This window comes from Macrobrachium rosenbergii, chromosome 55 (assembly GCF_040412425.1).
Source record: "Macrobrachium rosenbergii isolate ZJJX-2024 chromosome 55, ASM4041242v1, whole genome shotgun sequence".
Classification (NCBI taxonomy): Eukaryota; Metazoa; Arthropoda; class Malacostraca; order Decapoda; family Palaemonidae; genus Macrobrachium; species Macrobrachium rosenbergii.
Window position 1 is genome coordinate 10220064 of NC_089795.1, and position 21897 is coordinate 10241960.

At 40.4% G+C, this 21897-nt stretch overlaps 1 protein-coding gene across 1 annotated transcript in view; it reads right to left on the reverse strand.

Moving 5' to 3' along the window:
* The window catches only part of LOC136835503 (uncharacterized), a 91511-nt gene that overhangs the window by 48075 nt on the left and 21539 nt on the right, over positions 1-21897 (reverse strand). Inside the window, exons 4-5 of the mRNA XM_067099089.1 lie at positions 4192-4370; positions 3657-3785 (exon numbers count right to left, since the gene is read on the reverse strand). Of these exons, the coding sequence (XP_066955190.1) occupies positions 3657-3785; positions 4192-4370 (308 nt within the window). The remainder of the gene's footprint in view (positions 1-3656; positions 3786-4191; positions 4371-21897) is intronic.

Below are 21897 nucleotides of genomic sequence, written 5' to 3' on the forward strand. Positions count from 1 at the left end.
ACCGAGCCTTAAAAACTAGGTTACATTTAATTTAGCCTAGGTTACTGTTTATATCTTATCCTAGGCCATTTGGTCTAAACTACCAGTATAGGCTATAAATGTATAGGTTATATAAAACAAAAACTCACTAATATGTAGCCTTACGACTAGACTATCTTTTTGTGTAGCCCAGATTACCGTTTTTATCTAATCCCAAGGTACCTGGTCTAAGGCACTACTGTACTTAGGCCGTGATAGGATCTTTCTCAAAGGGTTCTTACTTACTCTAATCTAGACTACTGCCTAATCCAGGTTATTTAATAACCACTTAAAGGTATAGGTTACATAAAACAAATTTACCTTACTATGTAGCCTTAATGCTAAGCTACCATTTAATCTAGCCAGGAGTAATGTTTCATCTAGTCCTAAGCACCTGGTCTAGGCTAACGCTTAACCCAATAATGGGTTTAACCGTAAAGGGTTATCAGTTAACCTAATATAAGGTACTGCCTAATCTGGATTAATTCGATCATTTGTAAGTGCATAGGCTGTATAAAAATGAAAAATTTTACTAATATGCAGCTTAAGGTAGGCTTCCATTTTATTTTGCCCAGATTATTATCTAATCCTAGGGTCCTTGGCACAAGTTAGGCCACCTTTTAAGCCCATAATAGGATATTTCTTAAAAATTTGGGTTACTACCGAATCAAAGTTGTTTAGTTCACACTTAAGAGCATGTGATCCTAGGTTATAGGCTACAGACAACATCCCCTATTTATCCAGTCTAAATTATTCTCAATCTGATCTAGGCTACTGCCTAGATTATTGTAGACATCGTATAGTCTGAAAAGATTTCTATATTAATGATAAATTGTGGAACATTTCTTTTAGTTAAAACATCTAACTGAAATGACAAATTTTAAAAATAATTTGCACTTTACGCAACTAACAATCAGTGATTATGACTTAGCGTTGGCCGTGTGTTAGCAAAAGCTGGGTTTTCACACAATTTAACTACAAATTCCAAAAAGTTTAAAACTAGAACTTTAACTGGAACTTAAAACTAGGCACTTAACTTGCTTCTTTCAGTGATACCATTATGGAGCACTGACAAATGAAACTGATCCAAAGTGACCAAGGAAAGTAACAGTTTCTTGGTCTTCCACGCCAGTCTGTTGTCGACAAGAAGGTGGACTGCGCATGTGCATTTATCGCTTCCTCCTCTTGCAGGCTTTGGTGAAGGAAAGAACTAGAGTAAAGCTTCACTGTAAGATAAGTGAAAGAGCCCTGTTATCTTTGAGTCCATTACATACTCCATCACGTGTTACAGTGTTTATCATTACGACACCAACTAAAAGAGAATTCTTTGATATTAGTTTGGGCATCACGGAGCTCTGACCGACCCATGGAAGGTAACTCCTTGAGGACGAAACAAGAAACTATGCTATCAGAAAAGGTTGAATTAAACTGGCTGAGGGGTTTACGTGACGTACGAAGAAGTAAAGGGTGAAAATGGAGACAAAAAGGTTACCACAGTGATAAGATGGATCAGGTTGCGTGGAGATGGTTTCCAAAAGAATGGACTGTGATAGGCCAGTGAAAACTGCATCGTTCAGAGGTATTACGAAGGGGGAGGAGAGGGTGATCTAGAAAGGGTTGGACAGATGATGTGAAAGGCGTACAGAAAAGGAAGGGTCTTAATATCCAGGATGTTTAGAGGGGCTTGACATGCTAACGATGAGCTTCTGTGAGGTGTATGCAGCAGCCAATGTTGTAGAAGCTTTGCCATAACAGGGTTCCACAATCCAGTGCATTGTTTTTTCTCTGAATCCACCCAAAGTTAGAGGTAAAAAAAGGAAATAATAATAATAATAATAATAATAATAATAATAATAATAATAATAATAATAATAATAGATCTTATTAAAAAGGATGGCTGTATTATGCGAATTTATCTTATATAGTGTCTTTTCTATCATGCCAGGACCGTCCATAACCAGAGAATAGAAAGAAAAAACATAATCACGAAAAATCGAAATAATTGACCAAACTACCGACCACCGCTGCCTACGCCTCTTGGAAGCATTGCACATTGGGAAAGAGAAACCAACCCTCAACATTACGCAGGAAATATTTCTCCTCCCCACGGAAGCCAGGAGACATGCACCGAGCGATCTCCAGAGCGTACGTGCGAATCAAAATTCGGCATCGGAGGATCGAAATTCTTCCATTCATCCCCAGCACTACAACGCCGCTCACACATCAACCTGGGAAAATAGGCTCCGCCCGAGGGTACATGCCCCGGGCAGCCAATCATAATTCAGAACCGATCAAGACCCCCCCTATAAATACCAACCCGAGCACCTCGTTTCTTCAGACCTTCTGCAACTACGTCCAGAGGATGACCAACGAGCTGGTCGAAACATGTCGACGGTACCTAAAATAGAACCTGAATCCAGACAAACGATTTCTGATTGGATATTTTAATAAAAGACTTCACATGTTCCGCACACTATCTTCCATATTCCGCACACTATCCTTTTCCAACATGAATATCGGCTAGTTACTGACTAACATCGCTGAGCCTGAAAAGCGAATCATATGGAAGATACAAAAGACACTATATAAGATAAATTCGCATAATACAGCCATCCTTTTTTATAAGACCTGTTTAAAAGAGGGTCTACCACCTTCAAATAATAATAATAATAATAATAATAATAATAATAATAATAATAATAATAATAATTTGGCTGCATTTTCAAATTGATTTTATATTGAGTTTTCTCAATTCTTCTAACAATTTGCTTTTCCTGCACATCAATATTAGTCAATAACTGTCCAATGTTCACATTTCGATGGATGAAACAGCATATTTCTTACAGCAGGAATTCTTTATTTTAAAGCATTACCTGGGATGTAAATCCATAGATTCTCCTGATGGTATTTTCAGGGGTATTCTTTTTTCTTTTTCTGACGTCTGTCTGGTAATTTCTGTACTTTTTCTGTCGACATGTTTCAACCAGCCCGATGGTCATCTTCTGGACGTTGGTATGAGTCTGGAGACACAGGGCGCTCGTGGTGGTATATATAGGGGGTCTCAGATCAGGTGGATTTTTCATTGGCTGCCTGAGCACATACAACCATCAGCATGCGAGAGGAGACTTCGCCCGAGGAGAATTGCCTCAGGCAGCCAATGAAAATTCGACCTGATCTAAGACCCCCTATATATACCACGAGCGCCCTGTGTCTCGAGACTCATCCCAACATCCAGAAGATGACCATCGAGCTGGTCAAAACATGTCGACAGAAAAAGTACTACAAATATCCGACAGACGTCAGAAAAAGAAAAAAGAAGAAATACCACCGAAAATACCATCAGGAGAATCTAAGGATTTACATCCCTGGTTTCAGTAATCTGCTGTAATGCTTTAAAATAATGAATTTCTCATGTAAGAAATACGCTGTTTCATCTGTCAAAATAAGAACATTAGACATTTATTGACTAATATTGATGTGCAGGAAAAGCAAATTATTGGAAGAATTGAGAAAACTCAGTATAAAATCAATTTGCAAAATGCAGCCATTTTATTTAACAAAACTTGCCTCAAAGAGGGTCTTCTTCCTTCAAATAATAATAATAATAATAATAATAATAATAATAATAATAATAATACCTGAGATGCTCCTGGGACTGAAGTGAATGGAGGTGCAGAAGAATATGATGATAAACTAGATCTCCGGTGGCGTCTATCATTCCGACGAGGTGAACTGGTGCAACTGCTATTGGCACCTGATGGCATTTCCTAAAAGACCAGGGATTTCAAAGAAACATGCCAGAAATAAATGATATACTGTACAGTATCTGAAAACTACATGAGACACTAAGATTCTAATGAAACAATGAAATCCCATCAATTTTTCTATCTAACAGCCTTTAGTACATTGCCACAAGGTAATCAAGAGCAGTTGTTGCATTCATCACAATATAATTGATCTTGTCTTTTAGTGCCATAACTTCGGAGCACAATCGTGATTGACATGCATAAAAGTGGAGATATGTGACACAGGTCTTGCTATAACAGTGAAGTCATCTGTTGTAACACACAGTGCTGGCAGCTTCACAACCAATTTCCTAAGGATCAACCAATGAAATGGTATAAGCCTTCAGCGGAAAATCAATACTGTGCTAAACAATACTGTACTCCTTACTTGTTCAGCTGCTTCCACCGATGTACCCTGTTCTGCATTACAAGGAGAGAGGCTTAGCTTTTCCAACAGAACTCGTGTGTGGGTTAATGCCGCGTCCCTCTCTTCGTTCGCTAACTTTATTCTGGACATCATGGCTTCATCTCGAACCTTCTGAGCTGCATGGATCTGACTAACCATTTCTACAATGGAATACAATGAAAAAAATTTAATTAAGAACGAAAAAAGAACTTGCATGACTACACTCATTTGACATACTCTATTCTACTCAATTTTATGCAGACATAGTAATGAAAAAACATGAGTGAAAATCTTGTCATAACTATCAAACCAACTTGCAAAGTCCACATAAAAACATGCATACCAATAATCAAGAATCTCTGTACGCTAATTAATGACAAGAATAAATACATCTTCCATCTGATATAATTCTTGACAGACAAATTATTTTTAAAATGCTCTGAAGTGTCCATCTAACTAGAATAAAAAATGCTAAAATAATATAATAATAATATTTATCATTATTACTGGGTGACTAATAAGAGTGGTTCCAGGCAATACAGGTGAATACCCCACTTTTTCCCTCTAATTGTTTTACCTGTCTTGTATTTTACACTTCAGAAGGTAGAGTAAGTTATTTACAGGGATGGAAAACACACAATGGTTTCAATCATTTACATTTTAAATAAGATCACGCCAAAAATGATCAACACTTGACACATCACAAAATGTAAATCAAAACTTCATTCTCATCTGATGATATCAACCTTAGTAAATGGTTGGTAATGTTTCAGTTTCCCGTATTCCATCAGTGTAACCAGTCATTCAAATTATTATATATATACAGGTACTTCAAAGAGACCATCGAATCAGACATCCAGAATTTCACCATATGCACAGAAGCTTTGTACTTCAATGAGGCAAAAATTACAAAAGGGATAGGGCCTAAAATTCAAAAGTAAAGGAACGAAACACAAAAAGCAGTAAGATATGTCAGTGGGAACCAATAGCGTGGCAAATTATCTTGAATGTCATCTACAGGGCACCAATCTGGGTCACTACACCCAAGAGCTCCAAATACCCTGCTGAAAGATGACTACTAGATACTCCTGATTTCAAACTAAATACACAGGACAAAATCTGAGGCTACCTATTCAGAAATTTGGTAAAATGCTGTTGGACCACAATGATTATGACTGACTTCAATCCTTTCATTATTGTTGGTAAATTTTGATCAGGAAAAAGTTATAACAGTTCTACTGTTTGATCAGGAAAAAGTTATAACAGTTCTACTGTAACTGTAAAAGTAATTTCTATATCTATTTAAACTTCAGACTAGACCCATAACATTATGGAAATTTTTAAAATAAATGTTACATTTTAAACTCATTACTGTACTTAGCTCTCTATTATGACAGATTTAATTCCAACTTCAAACAGGAGGAAGATAATGTGAAAACTAAAAAAATTAATAGGATTGCTTTGTTTCAACAGTCTATTGACCCTTCCCTTTTAGGTGAGTCAAGCATCTATTGTTTAACATTCAGTTTTTTCTCTGTCCACATGAGTGGGAAGGTTGGGGGGGGGATACATAATAGAGAGGTAAATATTTAAAAAATAAATTTCATTACAAAAGTTTCTATTTTTGAAATTAATCTTACCTCTACTATGACAGCTGATTCACATATTTGAGAAAAGGTGGTGGGAAAAAGGTGTGAGGACAATTATAACCACCAACGGAACAACAAAATTCCACCGGGAATAAGACGCTTCTTACCCAATGCTAAGAGTCCAACTGCTAGTACTTTGCCAGGAATGAAGGCTCTTACCTACCCCAAAATAGGCACCTTCATACTCCCCAAAAAATTTCCTGAGTAATCAGGAAAGGCTACAGCATAGCTATCCTATTGTTCAGAACATGAGTTCCCGGGCTGTAACAAGGGGCAAAAGTGCTCTGAATGATTCATACTGAATCTCTACATCCTGCAAATAGTGCAAGGCAAATATGGAGTTACTTCTCCACTGGACTGCATTGATAACACTCAAGGCTGGAAATTGAAGGTAGTTCCGCTGCTCTCGCCTTGCAAAGCTTACCTTCAACCTTCAGGAGGGTAGGAAAGAGGGGTTTAGATTAGTGTGTGCTTCCTCAACCAGGTTCTCAAACAGAGAACGGAATGGAATATGAAATTTAGGCTTGAAGCCACGCACTGGAATCCGAGGGATTATTCAGTGCTATAATGAATTTGGTTTGAGATGAATAGTTATGGCAATGAATTTATAAATTAAATAAATAAAATAATGATTTGAAAACTACGGTAAAAATTGACTTTTGGCGAAAACTGATATTCCCCATAAAAAAATTATAACTTTGCATTTAGGATATGCATATAACCTTTAGTGTAAAAAAGTAAAAAAATAAAAAAATATCCATAAACATGCTTATACTGTATACACAACTGCAAAAGTGTATATACAGTGACCCCTCATTTATCGCGGGAGATAGGTTCCAAGACCAGCCGCGATAATTGAAATTCCGCGAAGTACAAACAGCATATTTATTTATTTAATGAAGTAGCGACCTTGTATTTATTTCATTATTTACAATATACATATATATTTAAAGGCATTATAAACCCTCCCCACACTCTTATAAACCTTTCCCACACTGTTATAAACACTTCCTATGCACTTAAACACTGTATTACTATTTTGATCTGTTATCACCGTAATATGCATAAAAAAAAAAAGATCGTCCTATATTTGTAATGTTTACGTTCTGAGATTCAGCTGACTGAAGCTGCTCACTACTACTACCGAAAGAATTAGGAAAATAAGTTTTTAGTTGCTAAAAGAAACAAATTTATCAATGAAATTATTTTTAATTTTGTACATAAAAGTTTATGATACAGTAATTCGTATTTCATTGAGAGAGAGAGAGAGAGAGAGAGAGAGAGAGAAACTGGTGTGTACAGCACAGTAGCTTGGGATGTGACTAAGTCTTGACTTGACAAGCTGGGGATGAGAGAGCATACAGTATCCTTGAGTTGCTTACGTATGAAATTCAGATTTTAATTATTTTTACAGTGATTAAAGATGAAACATCAACAGTGATAAGATATTCTCTTGTGTACCAATCAAGGGCCTTGTCCGAGTGCCTGTGGGTATATACGAACCGTCCAGTCCTTGCGCGTCGGTCTCGCAAGACGTTCTTCTCGCGTAACATGATGAAACATCGCTGTTTTCCGCAATATGGCTGCCGATATGGCGGTACTTTTTAATTTTAATTTTTCGATGAATATTTCTGAAAAATCCGCGATGCAGTGAAGCCGGCAAAGTTGAAGCTCGATGTGGCGAGGGATCACTGTACTACGCTTGCCATGCTGCAAGAGGTCAAAATTAAATTTCATTATAGAGGTTAATGTAATGCAACTATGTTATTAACAACCACATCATGACCAAGCAGTTCTACTACATCGCCCACTAACACATGCCTTTGCCATGCTGCTCCCCTCTAAAAGGAATAACATGTGTTCAATCAAGTAAGAGCCAGAGTCAGATGACATAGATACACAGTTCTCCCCCTCTATGGAATTTGTTGGATCAATCAAGTATGGCCAATTCTCAACATATTTTGTCTGATCTTCCTGTACTTTTTATTGTTCGCCAGACAAGGAGTAGACCAATGCGCCTGCCATTTATTTTTTATATATGAGCGAATAGTCCAGTTCATAACAGCAGCGGGAATACAGTAAATCCCCTGTATTCGTGGGGGATGCGTACCATACCCGCCGCCCGAATAGCTAAAATCTGCGATTACTTAAAACCCCTCTAAAAACACTTAGAACTACCTATTTTGATAGTTTAAACACAAGAAAAACCATCTAAATATGCTTGTACCTGAGTATTTTAATAGTTTTATCACAAAAAGTGCATTTAGTCATGAAAACTATATGAAAATACAGTAATTAGTGAATATTTCTCAGTGAAAAATACTGTGAATGGGCAAATTTTCCGCAAACAATGGGTAGATACGTTCCACACAGAAATCCGCGAAAACGTGAGTCCGCGAATCGTGAGAACGCAAATACAGGGGTTTACTGTATGGTGGAACAGAATATCATCTTTAGTAATGACATCTCTTGCTTCATGGTCAGTAAGTTCGATACCTACAATGCCTACAGGGGCTGGGACCCAGCAAAAATGGACTAATTTGAATTTAGAAGCAAGCCTATACAACCATTCTTGAATATATTGAATAATTGGGTGTTTAGGGTTATATTGCTTAATGGCCATGAGTGCATTATAGGAATCTGAGTATATGGTGAAAGTTTTACCCTGCAGAGTAGAAACAATCTCAAGAGATTTGGCTAATGCAGTTAATTCAGCTGTACTGTAAAAATAGAGGCATTATTAGATAGTCTGTCCGCATATGAGTTATTACCATGAACAATAGCAAAACCAATGCCAATTGATGTCTTTGATCCATCAGTGAATAGTTTAACAGAACCTGAATGTATTTGGTCATGATCAAGAAAACGAGCCTTTACTTCCTGGACAATAACTGATTTTTTAACAGCAGCTTTTTGACAGACCAATGGTTTTGGGGTAAACCATGGGGGCAACTTAGAGCAATGTACAGTACAGTGAACTGCGAATAGCTAAATTTAACGAATTTTTAAAACCCTCTTTAGATTTTGATAGTTTAAACACGAGAAAACCATCTAAAAATGCATATCAGTTTTACCACAAAAAGTGCATTTATTCATGAAAATTATATGAAAATATAGTAATTAGTGAATATTTCTCAGTGAAAAATACCACAAACTGAATAATGCATTGATATTTGAGAAAAGCCAATGCGTGATGAATCATGAGAGGGTTTTCAGGGGAGTTTACTGTACCCTTAGTTTTTGGTTTTGAATCATTGTCAACTAAAGCATTAATTCCCTTGGATTCTAGTGTTTGCAAACTGATGTGCATCGTTTTGGTTAGAATGGATGCTCAGGGTTCAGTGGGAACCTCTTAATTTGATCATATAAGTCCAGTTCCTCTCGACTTGAAGCTAGAGGGAGCTCTTCAATGCACCAGAGCTTATTCTTAGACCAGCATGATGAGCTACATCCAACTCATTAAGTTTGCTTGCACTTGCTGAAGAGTAGACTTGGCAACATACTCAAGCTTAGATTTACATAACGAGTCATATAACTGTAAAAGTGACCACTTATCAGCTAAAACCTGAGACTACTTTTAAAATGTTAAGAAACTGTTTTACCTTAATTTTCAAGGAGTCAATATGACTAGCCTGTTAGCTACTTATAAAAAATCATCCCTAAAAACTTCACCTCCTCCTCATATGGTATTACAGTGTCTTTCAACCTAACATTTCGAATGGTTTCCTTTCAAATACTTCTAGTAAAATGAAATGCCACAGTTTTGAAAGGGGAGAATTGAAAGCTATTGTCATCAGACCAACTGCTGATTGCATTAACTAACTTTTGCAAGAAACTACAAGCTGCAATAGCGTCACAACTAGTGACATACATAGCAAGGCCATCTACAAACAAAGATGCCTTTGCTGGAGGTGAGACACATTCAACAATGCTGTTTATAGCCACAGCAAATAAGGTGACACTCAATACACTGCCCTGTGTGACACCTTCCTCCAGCTCAAAAGCATTAACAAGGTGTTTCCAATTCTAGCTTTAATATACCTGTCACTTAGAAATGAGCTGATGAAATTTAACAAATTACTGTACCTTGTATTCCCATGTCATGAAGCAGCTTAATAATATGAAAATGCCAAGTGGTGTCATAGGCTTTTTCAAGATCGAAGAAGACTCCAATAGTCTGATTGCATTTTGAGAAAACCTTGCTGAATTTGGGATGATAGTCTTATTAGTGGGTCCAGAGTGGAATGATTTCTCCTAAAGTCAATTTTGACAGATGATAACAAACCATTTTTTTCTAGATGCCACATTAGTCTAGAATTCACCATTTTCTCAAACAATTTGCACGCACAACTTGTAAGAGAGATTGGCAGATAGCTTGTAGGAAGATGTGGAACTTTCAGTGGTTTCTTAATGGGGATAACAAATGCAATCTTCCAAGAAGGGGAAGAATACCACTTTCCCATATTTTGTTACAGATTTTAAGAAGATAAGATTTAGCTGAATCTGGAAGATTTTTGAGCATGCTATAATGAATGTTAGTCATACCCGGGGATGTCGATTCAGATGATGATAGAGCATCCCTTAATTCCCTTAAAGTTAACTTGGCATTATAAGATTCACCATTTCCAGAATTTAAATTAAGGGAAATGGTTGAATTCCTAATATTCTGGAATGGAGTTGAATAGTTCCTAGAACTTGATACTTCAGAGAAATGCTCATCCAGTTTTTCAGAACTTCAAGCTTGGTGATAAGTCTCCATTGATTTTCAGACAAGGCGTTGGCAATGGAATGCATTTGCCACTTAGTTTTCTTATCTTTTTCCAGATTAACCTGGATGGGGTCTTAGAATTTACACCATTTATATAAAAAAGCAAGGATTCTCTTTTTATTTTTTTTTTATTTTTTCTCTGCTTTGCCATAGCTTGTTGGCAAATAGATTTTGCTGTTGCAGATTGACTGGATTTATAACGCCTGTAACATTTCCTGGTAATTTTCCTCAAATTACCACAAGTTTTATCCCACCAAGGAACAGCAGGTCTGCGTGGTTTCCCTTTGGTCTTAGGTATTGAGTTTTCAGCACTACTCTACCATATTCCATACTTCAGAGGCAAAGTACTCACAAGCCTTTACATGGGACTTAAAGGGCTCAAATTCCTGGGATAGGTTAATACCCTCTTTAAATTTGACCTGATCTACTTCCTTTTCCTTCCATTTAGCAGGATAATTCGAGGGGACATTTCTCACAAACTTCAGATGAATGGGAAAGTGATCGCTGTCATGTAGAAATCCATCTACGAACTAGTTAAAATCCAAATAGGGAGAAGAGCAAACAGTCTATAGCAGATGAATCACCTGTATAGATATCATGATATCATAGTACTATCATTAAAAGTTCAAGATCATTATTATTAACAATGTCATCAATGATCCTACCCTCTGTCTAAAAAATTACCACTCCAAAGTGGATTGTGAGAATTAAAATCACCAAGTAGTAAAAAAGGAGGAAGAAGATGATTAATTAAACCTTGAATGTCACTAAGAGTGAACCTAAATCTTGGGGAAGGTAAAGAGAGCAGATTGTGATTTCACAGTCAAAAGTAGCCCGGATAGCAACTGCTTGAAGCTGCATGTTCAAGGAACAATAAAATGTTGCAATGTTTCAGCAATAATCATTGCAACACCACCACAGGCACAGTCCCTATCAGGGGGGCTCATCTTATAGATCTTACACTTTAGACCTGGATGGTATTCTGCATCCCCTAATTTAGTTTCTTGGAGACTTACAAACCCCTGGATTATGGATTATGCTCATGCAGTAATACTTTTAGAATTTCTGAACGAACCCTTAGCCCCTTACAGTTCCATTGTAAAATGTCCAGATTGAATTTTTAGTGCTAGGATCTGCCAAGGGCAATTTCACTGTAATCTATACTATTTCTCTTATTTATTTTCCTTATGAGACTTTATAAGAGTTTCTTTAGATTGTCTTGAGATATGTGGCTTATGATTACCTCCATTGTTTTTTATCAGCTTTTTGATACAGAGCAGAGTGGACTTCAACTACTATTTTCTTATTATCCAAGGAACTTGATTCCTTGGCTGTTACTGAGGCAGAAGCACCCTCATTGTTGGCCTCACTAGTTACACTTTTTATAGGGTTGGGGAACCTTCAAACTTTGAGCAGGTGGAGGAGAGGATAAAGAGTTCTTACTTTCCTTGGAATAGTTTGTTCTTGTTCCATTTCTTTGGGAAGGATTTCTTGTTGCATGAGAGATGGGAGAGACAGAAGGAAGGTCTCATCAACTGGAGATGATTTACTGCATAAGTAGGCACATCTTCCTTAAAGAGGGGTGCTTCAACCCTAGCAGGCTGGGCAGCTAGACCAGATGACTGGGTCTTACTCTCAGGAGTTCTAACTTTTACAGCAGGTAAAGGTTCTACATTACTGGCTTGAGTTTTTATAGGGGCTATGGAATTCAGAGCCATTGCATAGGTCTTTGTCTGACCAATTAATTTTTTTAGCATAACTAATGCTTATATGTTCAGCATTAGCTTTACATACAGCTGCCTCTTCATTTTATATCATCTGCAATTTTTATTGGATGGGGTATGATCCAGTTCGCAATTGATATATTTTGGTTGTTTCGAACAAGGATCATGTTCAGGGGCTGAGCAATTATTACAAATTTTATTGTTTTTGGAAAAGCTGGATGGGTGAACGAATTGAAAACAGTTATAGTACTGCAGAGGCTTTGATAAGAATGGTTCAACTTTGACTCTTTCATTTCCAAAATTGACAGAAGATGATATGTCGGAGTCCTCAAAGTTTTTCAGTAGTTCCCCATGCTTCCCATTTTCCTTCAGTTTCATCAAAGTTCATTCTTAATTCTATTATTTTACTGTAACTGGCAAACAAAACAGAGAGTGTTTCACCACATTCCAAGGGAATTTGCTCTACATGTAATACTGTACTTCCAAATTCTCCACTGTGTTCCCACACTAGCAATTTTTCAATTTGTGATGACTACCCTGAGAGGCAGTACCACCGCCACCACTGGAGCATTCCATATCCACGGTCAGGTTCATGCCAAGAATTGCCATTTGTGTCAAGGCCTTGTCAGAGGTCTTCATCTGTGCCAAAACATCATCATCAAAGGGTCCAGGGGTACTCAAATCCTTATAGCCACCAGTCATAAAGATTGGGAGAAAAAAATTTTTAATTTAAACCTGAAGACCTTAAAAAGATATCATCAGCCTTTCAAGGAGTTTATTCTTCCACCAATGGCACAAGTGAGAACCGAATCCCAAATGTCCATGCCCCTACCCTACCCCACAGGGGATGGCACAACATGATTAGAATAGCCCCAGTGTTAGCCAAACCTGCTTGCTAGGACTGAGAGTATTACAATGCAATCATCCCCACCCTAATAATATTGTGGGCAAACCGAATAGAATGCCGAGAGTCCTATCCCCAGAACCAGAAGCCCCCCCTTCCCCGGAATCCGTGGTCCAGCCCTGCAGAATAGTTCCTTCTTTGAGCTATCAATCTGATATCTCTCAGGTCCAAACATTATCGGGCAGCTGTTGGTCCTACCACAGTTCCCACTATTAGCTTCAGATATCAACCGATTCCGAACTATGATATCTTTTCCTATTCATCAGGTCCAATAAGTTTTAGCCAAAGTGGAAAAATGTTATTTTCATGATAAAATTAAGCTTCATATATACTTGCCAAGTAATTACATAGCTATAGTTCTAAACCACGTGGCAGTCTTTATTTAAAAAATCACAGTAGCGCTTTGAGAGTTTAGTGTAGGTGACAAGCCCCGCCCACCAAAAGGGAGTACTGGAAACGACTTAGCAGAAAACCTCATTCTGTTGGTGTCCTTATGTCCATGAGAAGGGAGGGAGGAGAGCTCCAACCCGTAATTACTTGGTAAATATATATGAAACTTAATTTTATCAGGAAAATAACATTTTCATATGAGTAACTTTCCAAGTAACTACATAGCTGAATCCCATATTGACAGGAGGTAGGATGCATAGACATATTCTATTCCAAAACATTAAGTTATGGTAATGACTTTGAAATAGGAAAGTTGCTAGCATTGAAGACAATGCTTGTCGTTTCCTTATATGGTAAGAGAGCTACTGCAGGTAATTACTGCCTCTGGTTGGTGCTCATCTTAACCTGTAGTGGCATGGTGGTATAGCCATGGAGCACCCCTACTTAGGTGGGAGCTTTGCAGCAAAGGATATGTCAGATGGCTAGCAAAGCAATGCTTTCACCTACACTGAAAACACCACAACCCATCCACTGAGACTGGTTGGTACTCCAGGTACACTGTATCCCTGGCTCCTGAAAATTCAACACCCTACTTTAAGGTAAAGAGATAGGAGGAGAAAAGAGAGATTCCTATGCTTCCTCACCCAATACCATGCCAGCCACTGATAATGGCCCCAGGGTACTGCAATTTTCAAACACTGTTTCAACTTCTTTCAAACAGTGAGGCACAATGATCGGTTCGCACTTCCAGTAGGTCGACTGCAGAATGGAAGTGGGTGACATATGCCTGAAAGCTAATAAGGTAAGAGACTGTCCTGATGTCACGAGCTTTCACTTTAAAAGTAGCCCTCAAATTAAGTCGCTGACGAAGAAGGACAATGCATTCTTAGTCGGAGGGAGAAACAGGTTCTTGACAGAGCACCAGAGGTTAATGGATGGTCCTCTGATCTCCTCGGTCCTGCTCAGGTAATATCTTAAAGCCCTAGCAGGACAAAGAACTCTCTCTTATTCCTCAAGACCCAAAGGTACCCACTGAGGTCTTAATGGAGAAAGAACGGGGCCAGGGGTTTGAAGGGTCCTCACTCTTGGCCACAAATCCAAGGGTAAAGAAGCAAACTGTCTCTCCTTGGAACTCGCTAACATGCTAGCAGTAGCCAAGGCCACGAGGAAGAGATTCTTCAGAGTAAGGTTTCTCCGAGAAGAGGAACGAAGGGGTTGAAAAGTGGGACCTGTCAGCCACTTCGACACTACGTCCAGGTCCCAGGAGACCGGATCTTTCTTTCCTGCTTAGATGTATCAAAAGAACTGACAAGGTTGTTAAGATTTGGGATTGACGCAAGATTCAGGACCCGTGTTTAAACACTGAGCTAAACACAGCTTGAAACCCCTAAAGGTGGAAGACGAGAGATTCCTAGATCTTGGATAACGAAGGAAATCTGCAATTGGATCACAGAAATCTCAAAAGAAGAGATGTTGAGTCTGAGACACCAGCTTCGAAAAAACACCCACTTAGCTTGGAAGACGCAGCAGTAAGTCAACGCCTGCGTCTTGCAACAGCCTCTGCAGAGCATCTTGAAAATTCTTATGCTCTGAAACAAGCTTCCAGAGTCTGAAGCCTGTCAGGATAACAGACAACACCTTTGGTATCTCTTAAATTGTCTGAGTAGACAGTTTTTAGGGGAAGAAGTCTCGGAAAGTACACCCACAACCGTAGCAGGTCCTGGAATCATTCTTTGATGGGCCAGATTGGGGCTATGAGAATCATCATAATGTTGCAATGAGCCCTAGACTCGTTTAGCACTTCCCTGACCATGTTGAAGGGCGGAAAGGCGTAGCCCAAGAGGAATCCTCAACATAGAACCAAGGTGTCTGAATAGAAGTCTAAGTCTGGGCTCAAAAGATGAAAGGCTTTCCTTCCAAAAGTCTATGTTCGGACCGCCACCATGCTGGTCTGACTTGATTACCAGATTTATGGGAAACACGTTGGTGTCTGGCTGTGTTTCCCTGTCCCAGTTGGCCTAGAGGAAGAATTGCAAAGCTTCTCATGAGAAGTTGCCTAACTTGAAGAACAACTTGACGTACAACAGTCTCCAGTAGGCTCGTCCAAGTGATGGACCGAGCAAGACGAAGGGGCTAGAAACTTGTGGACTGTCTCCTGGCAAACTGAGAAACCCGAAAAGTCCTAGAGTTGAGATGGGAATTTCTTATTCGACACAAAGTGAGAAGTCCTAGAGTTTCTTGAGTAAATTCTCCCCTCCACCCTAAAATTATTTTCTCCAAACAGACAGTAAAATGGCATACTATGGAACTCTTGCGACAGAGCCAACTGGAACTTTTGAAGGTAGATGATAATTCCCAGTCCCTGAGAGAGAGGAAATGTACATGCCCTTCATGCACTTTTCCTTCAAAGGGGGTCAAAGAGGCTAGTCGTCCAGATATAGACAGACCTTAATGCCTACTAAATGAAGTCACTTGGTAGAGGAGCGTGGACTCAGGTGAACACCTGAGGTGCCGTCGAGAGGCTGAAGCAAAGAGCCTGAAACTAGAGATCAGCTGGCGCCAGGGGCTCATACAGCGCCGGGGCCTCAGGTGGCGCAGCCCCCTCCGAGAGGAGACAGGCATTTAGATACTGACAAGTGGCGCCTGAGAGTGTGTCCTTGAAGACGAACCTTAGATACTTCCTGGAGTCTGGATGGAAGGGAAAGTGAAAGCATGCATCCTGCATGTCCAAGGTTATCATCCAATTGCCCTGGTGAATGGATGAAAAGACTTAATGGTTCGTCTCCATCTGAACTTTGTCTGCTGGACGAAGTGACTGAGAGCGCTTACGTTGAGGACATGTCTCCCAACCCCGATGATTTGCCGTCAAAACAAAGGAAGAAGGGACCAAAGGAGGGGTCTCCATGAATGTAATGGAGAAGACCTCCCTCGGAACCTTGACAATCCACTGTTCTGTCCCTCTGATACTCCACTTCTCCCAAAACTCAACAAGACTGGCTCCCACTTGTGCATGGAAGACTTCTTCATTTCTTGGGCGAGGACTTGAGCTCCTCTTGATAGTTCTTGTTCCAAGTGGGTCCAATCTTGCCGTATGGCATCTGTTGTCCATGCTAGAGGGTCTGGGGCCTGAGAACAAAAAAGAGGAAGGTAATGGTTCCTAGAGGTGGCAAACAGGTCCAATGTTGGTCTGCCCCATAGCATCGCAGATTCTGATAGACCAGGGGACCAAGATCCACTCAATGGGAAGGACCAACTATTCAACAGCTCAGCTCACCCGTTAGAATTTAGTTTGCCCCGAAAAAATTGAGTCACTCAATTTGATCTGTCCACAGTAGAAGGTCTCTTGCTGTCTGGCAGAGAGAAAAAGAGAGCCGCCTCACTTTGTATGTGCGTTAGGGCTAAAGTATTGTCTGAATGGACTGCCAGTCTTGTTGCGAACTACTGTAGGGTCGAGAAGCACTGAAGCCCTAAATGAATAGCTTTCAGCTCTCTCACACTGATGTGAAGGTTCTGTTCTTCCGGAGAACATGTCCCAGAAACTTTCCCGTCGAGAAGCAGACACTGGAGCGGGTCCTAGACTGGACTTGGCCTTACTCCCACAAAAGGGATGTTGCTGGAGAGGAGAGACCATCTTAGAAAGAAATGTGGATGAATCCTTGGAGCGTTTGGAAGAATGTGCCTTAAGATCCAAAGTCGACTTCTATTGAAGGTCTGGCTTCTGGTGTAACGGAAGCACCGAAAAACCTCCAAAGAGAAAAGACCTGCAAGTTCAAGAGAGCCATCTCTGATGGTTTCCCTGCATGAGACAGGACTCCTAGCCAGTCCAAGACGAAGTCTCCACAAACCATTACAATCTGCAATCTTCTTGGCTAGCATTCTCACCATCCAGTCCAAGAAACTGAAAACTTCAAACACGTCAAAGAGGTCTTGACAAGGAGGTCAAGTTCTGCCAACGAAAAGCATAATTTTTGCTAACAAAAATGCTGAGTGTCAGAAAGGAGCTTCCCCGGTGGCATAGAAAAGAAACCTCCTACGGAGGCAGCCTTACCTTGCTCCTTCTTAGCAGAAAACCAAACTTCAATCTCCTTGAGTGCCTTCCTAGAAGACAAGGAAAGCACCACGTAGGGAGCCTAGATCTGTCATCTGGAAGGCTCCTCATCAGGAAGGTCTAGGTAGGCGAGACCAGGGCTAGCAGGAGCCCAAAAAGGATAGGAAAGCTTGCCCACACATACTGAAGGAGAGCTGCATAGGCTAGGAGACCCACGGTCGAAAACAGGCACTTGGCACTACTAGAAGGAGATTGATACTTAAGAGTTGGTGCCGGGTGCTCAGGAGCTGGCGCCAGGCACTTGTCAACTGATGCCAAGCGCTTGGGAGCTGCTGCCAGGCGCTCAGAAACTGGCAGCAGTGCTCGTGAAGAGATGGGTGCTTGAACAAAAACCGCGGGCACCTGCGAGGGATCGTTGGGCGCTTGGAACCAAGTACTGGCACCCAAAAAAAGTATCTCTGGGGGAAGTGTGTACAACACCCCATGGGAAAGGTAGTCGCCTTACCACTAAACTAGGTCGTCTCACTTCGAGAGAGGATGAGGAGGAATGGAGAGTAGTCGTCTCACCATTAGGCCAAGTCCTCTCACTTCTCTGAGAGAGGATGGGAAGGAATGGGGAGACCTTTTCGAAGACCAGGACCCACCTTTCCATCTTCAAGAATTAGACTTCATCCTTGCTAAGAAGAGTATTGCAGAAGAGAATGCTAGGGCTGTTGCACCAAGGAGTAGGCCTGATCCGTAGACCTATGGAGTTACAAAATAATTCCAATCACACCAGGAAAAAACCTTGCATGATCAGAATTGATTGACTACCGTTTCAGAAGCGCAGGATATGGTTCTACAGAACTTCACTGTAAACAAAACCAACCTGTGCTGATGAACTGTAACTAACCTTGGTTCAGTGAAGGAACAATCAAAAGTCAACGTTCAAATGTGAACGATGAAACAGATTTCTTCCTACCTGAAAAATGTCGAAGTCTCTGGCTGAACGCAATAGAAAGAACATCAATTCCAGCAATGACAGCCATATGGGTCTGACAGAACGAATTCATTTAGTTGTGAAAAAGACCCCATCAATTTACGTTATAAAGGACGTACAAGTTGGCAGAGCAATCCTGTTTGCTTGTATGGTAACAACTGTTGGTTGTTTCCGTTTCCAGACAATCAACTAAAAAAACATGTACGTGATTGAAAGGCACTGCACCGACGTGCTGTTGATGCACTTGTACGTGGGTTGTTGCCACCTCTCCGTTGTTCTGTTTTGCATTCCTCTGGGAGAAACTGCGACCCCCGCTCAAACGTGACTCTCAAGGCTGTGGGCAATATTCGCACAGCCGTGGGTGTGATTCAGCGCCATTCTAAATGTCCACAAAAGATCTATCTGTGTTTTTCACTTGACAGAATTGAACAAGGCGGTGATCGGATGGGCATCAGTTCTTCAATGTGGCAAGGCTATAGACCATCCAGCTCTCTTCGCAAACCTTCACATGAGTGAGGTTGATTGTCTGTTCCTGGACACACCATCTTGAGACAAATTCCACAACCCCCCATGCAACGGCCGTAGGGCCGTGTTATCACATCCACAGCCACGCAAACCCAGTCTCTCCTAGGAGAGGAAGAACGCAAGAGATGACGAGATGCTGAGGAGCAAGGCTGAATGGCCGACTGGAATGAAGTAACCACACGTACATGCGTGTCTTCAAAGACTCGGACGTTCGACAGGACACGGTTGTGGGAGCTGGAATGACGATCAGAGGGCCTCCTGGGAGAGCGTGAACAGGGAGGAGTTCTGGAATGATGGAGACTATACCATGGATGTGAGAGCTGCAAGGTGACAACGGCCTAGCCTTGTCATCAAAACCTGAGCGAGAGACTCCACAGAAAGAGCAGAAGCAGAAGATGTCATCTCACAGCCATTAGTCACCGCAATAGAGGTTCTCAGGTTGGGAGCAGGGAGAGCTGTTGAGAAGTGGCTGGACATGACACCCCCTCATCAGTGAGTTGGCTGCGAGCTGGAGCAGAAGAACCACAGCCATGGTCGGATGAAGATGGAGGAGAAGAAAAGGAAGCCGATGAAGAAGACAGAGACAGAGACCTGTGACGCTTCTACTTCACAACAAGGGTGAACCTCTCTCAAAAAATGTCGACTCTGTCAACTACTGCCTTCATGAGAAGACGGAGTGCTAAAAGTCACCATTGTAGAAGGGGCTTCAAAGCTATGTGAGGGATACACTGCCGACGGAGCAGGAGAAAAGCCACCACCACCGAAGGGGTTCCAAGCTATGAGAGGGATACGTTGCTGATGGAGCAGGAGTAGCAGCGAGACCACCAAAGGGCTTCCAAAGCTGTAAGAGGGATATGCTGCCAACAAATCCTGAACTGCAGTTACGAAGAGAAAAACAAGTTAGCCGCTGCAGCTGCCGACTAAAAATGCTGGTCAAGGTACACCAAAGACTGAAGTGGCAATACTGGTACAGCCAGGCTAGGGGGAGAGCAGCAGGGCTGGCCAAACCAAACACTGTCAAAGATCTTGTGACATCAACCTCCGTGTTGAGGGAGAGGGGGAAAAAACTTGTTAGGTTTAAGCAAGAAGTACCTTCTTAAGAACTGAATATGAAACCCTGCCCTGGAAACACGAAAAACCCCTTGTCTCTATCCTCTTATTCTACACAACATCTGAAAGACTAATACATTACAACTTTCCATGATATTGTGTAGTTGAAAGTGAAAAACAGTGTTCATGAAAACAACACACAACACAAACACCCAGAAGATAGGTGTTGGGTTTGCGTAAATACGAAAAGGCAAAAAAAAAATAAGTAAAATGATATATAAGGAGAAAGTCTCCCAAAACTTATTTAGACTTCATAGCAAGAACAAGTGAATATGTCATTATAGAGACATTGAAAAACATGTTGGAATATTCCAATATATCAATATATGCAAAGTATAAACAACATAAATTCAAACACAGAAGAGAAAGTCAAATGGCAGGACAGAGAAAGGAACGCATGTCTCGCCGAGACGGTGGCCAAAAGTAAACTGTGTAGAACTGAATGTATACTAACTGGGCGGGTGGTACTTCCACCCATACCATCGGTAACTGTTACCATAACCAACCTTGCAAAAGTTTAACGGCTGGACTTCCAGCCTACTGAAAGTTAATCTCACATGTAAAGACCAAAGGTTTGTATTCTTGTGGGAACTAAGCAATATTTAGGAATCTGCCATCATCAATCAAAGCACTGATCATGACTATGATAGGATGGCAATGGAGAGGTAATGCTTCTGACCAAACCCTCTTGAGACACATTCTAAACCAAGTGCATCATCTGGATAGATCTCAAGAGCACTAACGAGATCAAATCAATGTCTTTATCTATCAACATATTTTGGAGACGCTGAAAATGACCTCACTGCAAGGTGCTGTTGCCACATAACCTGCACAGAAATACTGAACAGTACCATTCATAAAATGTAATACGTATAGTCTACCATATTTCCCACCATATAAGACAAACTAAAGTATAAGATGCACTTAAAATCAGGTAAGCTATATTTAAGAACGATTAAAACACCATGTTTTCCCTATTGGCAACTGTTGGTTGGTTCACTCCCTGCGCACTTCAGATTATGTGCACACAGCCACATTTTGCGGTAAGTGCACAAAGTGTTACCAGCTAATAATGGCACTTTCTTTATATAAATTGCAGCTGTACAGTCAATCCCCAGTATTCGCAAGGGATGGGGACCACAAACACCTGCTAATAGCTAAAACTTGACATCCCCTAAAAATGCTTATAACTGACATCCCCGGTTAATCTCGGTTAAATGTTTATGATGGAGCTATTTAAATAGTTCAAAAGCGCAGATAATCGGAAAACGATAACCTCTAAAAACATTTATAACTGCTTATTTTAATAGTTTAGTTATCATCACAAATCAGAAACGGAATACCTTAAGCTATCATCCCCTCTAAAACACACTGCTTAATAGTTTAGACTCAAACTATCATCCTACACAGAATATACCTTAAACTATCTAACACATTTTAATGTCATTTCAAAATCATCTTAAAACATTACCCCTAAAACAGCTGTGTGAAAATTATTTGACCTCTCAAGTACATTCATTTTCTCTCAAACAGTATTGAAGTGGTCCCATTTTCTTTGTACAGTACATGGGGAGACCCTGGGAAGTTAATT